Raw genomic sequence first — 2,382 nt, 5'->3', positions numbered from 1 at the left:
AGAGGGAAGCGAGCCGGCCCGGTCGCGCCTTCCTCTCCTGGGCTTTCCCAGGTCCCGCGGCGACCTCCGGCGACCCCCGGAAGCCCTCTCGTGGTCCTTCTCACACTCCCCGAGTGACCTCATCTCATGGCTCACCAGTCCCAAGTCCCGTCTCCAGCCCCCGCCTCTCCCGCTGCGCGCCGGCCCTGGGACGGCTGCACTGTGACGTTCCCCCGGCCTCTGTTGGGCCGTGCTTCAGGGGCGCCGGCCAGAAACTTCCTCTTCTTCCCTAAAAACTCGCACCCAACCCGGCAGGAGGTGGAAACCTGCCCACTCCTCCACTGCCACCGCTGTCTCCCAGTCTAAGTCCCACTGCCTCCCTGCAGCCAAACAGCTCAGACACCATCTCACCCCGCCCTTCCCTCTAAACGGCTCTCAACCACGAGGCCAGATCCGAATTTTCTGCAGACACACCTCAGAGTGACCACAGCCTTCCCCACCGCCCGGGAGGGCTGGTGTAGTTCCCAACCAGGAAAAACCGGCAGTCCCGGGACCAGCTAACCTAGGGTCCCCAGTGCATTTCACAACCTTTTTGGATCCAGCTCCCTCTTCTTTGACCTTGGGTTTCTGTGTGTACCCTGACTCCAGTCCAACAGGCCCAGACTGGTCCTCTCAGGATACCTCTGACATCTCTGCCTGGTGAACTCTTTTTTTTTTTTTTGAGTTGGAGTCTTACTCTGTCACCCAGACTGGAGTGCAGTGGCACACTCCCCCAGCCACCGCAGCCTCAGCCTGCTGGGCTCCAGGGATCCTTCTGCCTCAGCCTCCCAAGTAGCCGCAACTACAGGTGTGCACCACCATGCCCGGCTAGTTTTTGATTTATTGTAGAGACAAGGTCTCGCCAAGTTGCCCAGGTGGGTCTTGAACCCGTGGGCTTGGCAATCCACTCGCCTCGGCCTCCCAAAGTTCTGGGATTATAGGCTGAGCCACTGAGTCTGGCCTGCCTGGTGAACTCTTTCTCAGCCTTCAAAGTTCAGCTCGCCTGTTACCTCCTCCACGAAGCATTTCTGCTCCCCAGATGCTCTGTTTCTCACAGCCTACCTCATTCCATCGGTGCCTAAGTTAACAGACACAGGACCTAGGTTCAACCAGCCTGGGGAATGGGCTGGGAGAGACATTTAATACAAGTCAGTGCCCTGTCTGGGCCTCAGATCAAGAAAACAGGGTTCAAACCAGGTCCGTGTTTGGACTTGATGCCACTCATGGAAGGCCCAGCCTGGGGAGGGACAGACAGGTCATGGGCTGGTGAGAAGTGGGTCAAGGGCCAACTTCCTCCAGGCCATGGAAACACTACCCAGGCGACGGAGGCAGAGAAGCCACTACGAAGCCGGACCCTACGAGATGTGGCCAGGTGGTCGAGGGAGAACCAAGCTCAGGTGCTCAGTGACTGCAGAGGAGTGAGGCTTTTGCTAGGGCAGGGCCTGGGGAGGACTGGCAGGCCCTCCTAGTCCCTGAAGGCCCACACTCTGTTCCCCTGTCCCTTATCTCAGCCCCTCAGGTTTGGTTCCAGGGCTTGGAGAGCTACACAAGGGAGGTGTGGGACACTGCCACCCACTTCCCAACAGAACCAAATAAGCATTTAGGGGAGAGAGGCCAAGGGTCGGCTTTGCTTTAGACACCCAGTCCAACCCTGAGCCAATGAGCCCAGGGCCTGCACCAACAACTGGTCCTGGGAGCTTTGATGGGGCTGCTGGGGGGCAAAACCCCTTCCCCTGTCATGTCTTTTCGTTTGTTTGTTTTGAGTTGGAGTCTCACTGTCACTCAGACTGGATTGCAGTGGCAAGCTCCTGGCCACCACAGCCTCGACCTACTGGGCTCCGGCAATCCTTCCGCCTCGGCCTTCCAAGAACCCAGAACTACAGGCGTGGGCTACCATGCCCGGCTAACTTTTTGATTTATTGTAGAGAGGCGGTCTCGCCAAGTTGCCCACACGGGTCTCGAACCCACGGGCTCAGGCAATCCACTCACTCGGCCTCCCAAAGTGCTGGGATGACAGGCTGAGCCACCCAGCCTGGCCTCTGTCATGTCTTGAACATAAGTACAGACACAGATGGCAGTTGCTTCTTTACTCCCTAAAGACCCCTTTTCTCCACAGAATATTTACAAACAGGGAAGGGTGGGAACAACTGCCATCACCCAATCAGGGGCCGGGAAGTGGGGGCAGTGCTAAGACTCGCCTCCCCGCAGGGAGAGAGTTCCTGAGGAGGGCCCAGTGTGACCCAGGTGCCCTGACGGCCCAGGCAGTTCCAAGCAGGTGTGCGGCCAGGCTGTGGCTGGACCCGAGGGCTCAGGCCAGGTCGGCGGCCGGCGTGCCCAGCTGCTTGGAGGCCAGGAGCAGGCGGG

The 2,382-nt window shown here is 59.1% G+C and overlaps 1 protein-coding gene across 1 annotated transcript in view; it reads right to left on the bottom strand.

Annotated features, from left to right (window-relative positions):
* Positions 1 to 2,205: 2,205 nt before the first annotated feature.
* LOC103252102 (signal-induced proliferation-associated protein 1-like) overlaps positions 2,206 to 2,382 on the bottom strand; it is a 1,670-nt gene continuing 1,493 nt past the window's right edge. The window contains exon 4 of the mRNA XM_021708941.1: positions 2,206 to 2,237. Within this exon, the coding sequence (XP_021564616.1) occupies positions 2,206 to 2,237 (32 nt within the window). The remainder of the gene's footprint in view (positions 2,238 to 2,382) is intronic.

Source organism: Carlito syrichta, unplaced genomic scaffold (assembly GCF_000164805.1).
Source record: "Carlito syrichta isolate Samal-C Ts95f unplaced genomic scaffold, Tarsius_syrichta-2.0.1 Scaffold153606, whole genome shotgun sequence".
Taxonomy (NCBI): domain Eukaryota; kingdom Metazoa; phylum Chordata; class Mammalia; order Primates; family Tarsiidae; genus Carlito; species Carlito syrichta.
This window is presented reverse-complemented; position numbering and strand designations above follow the sequence as displayed.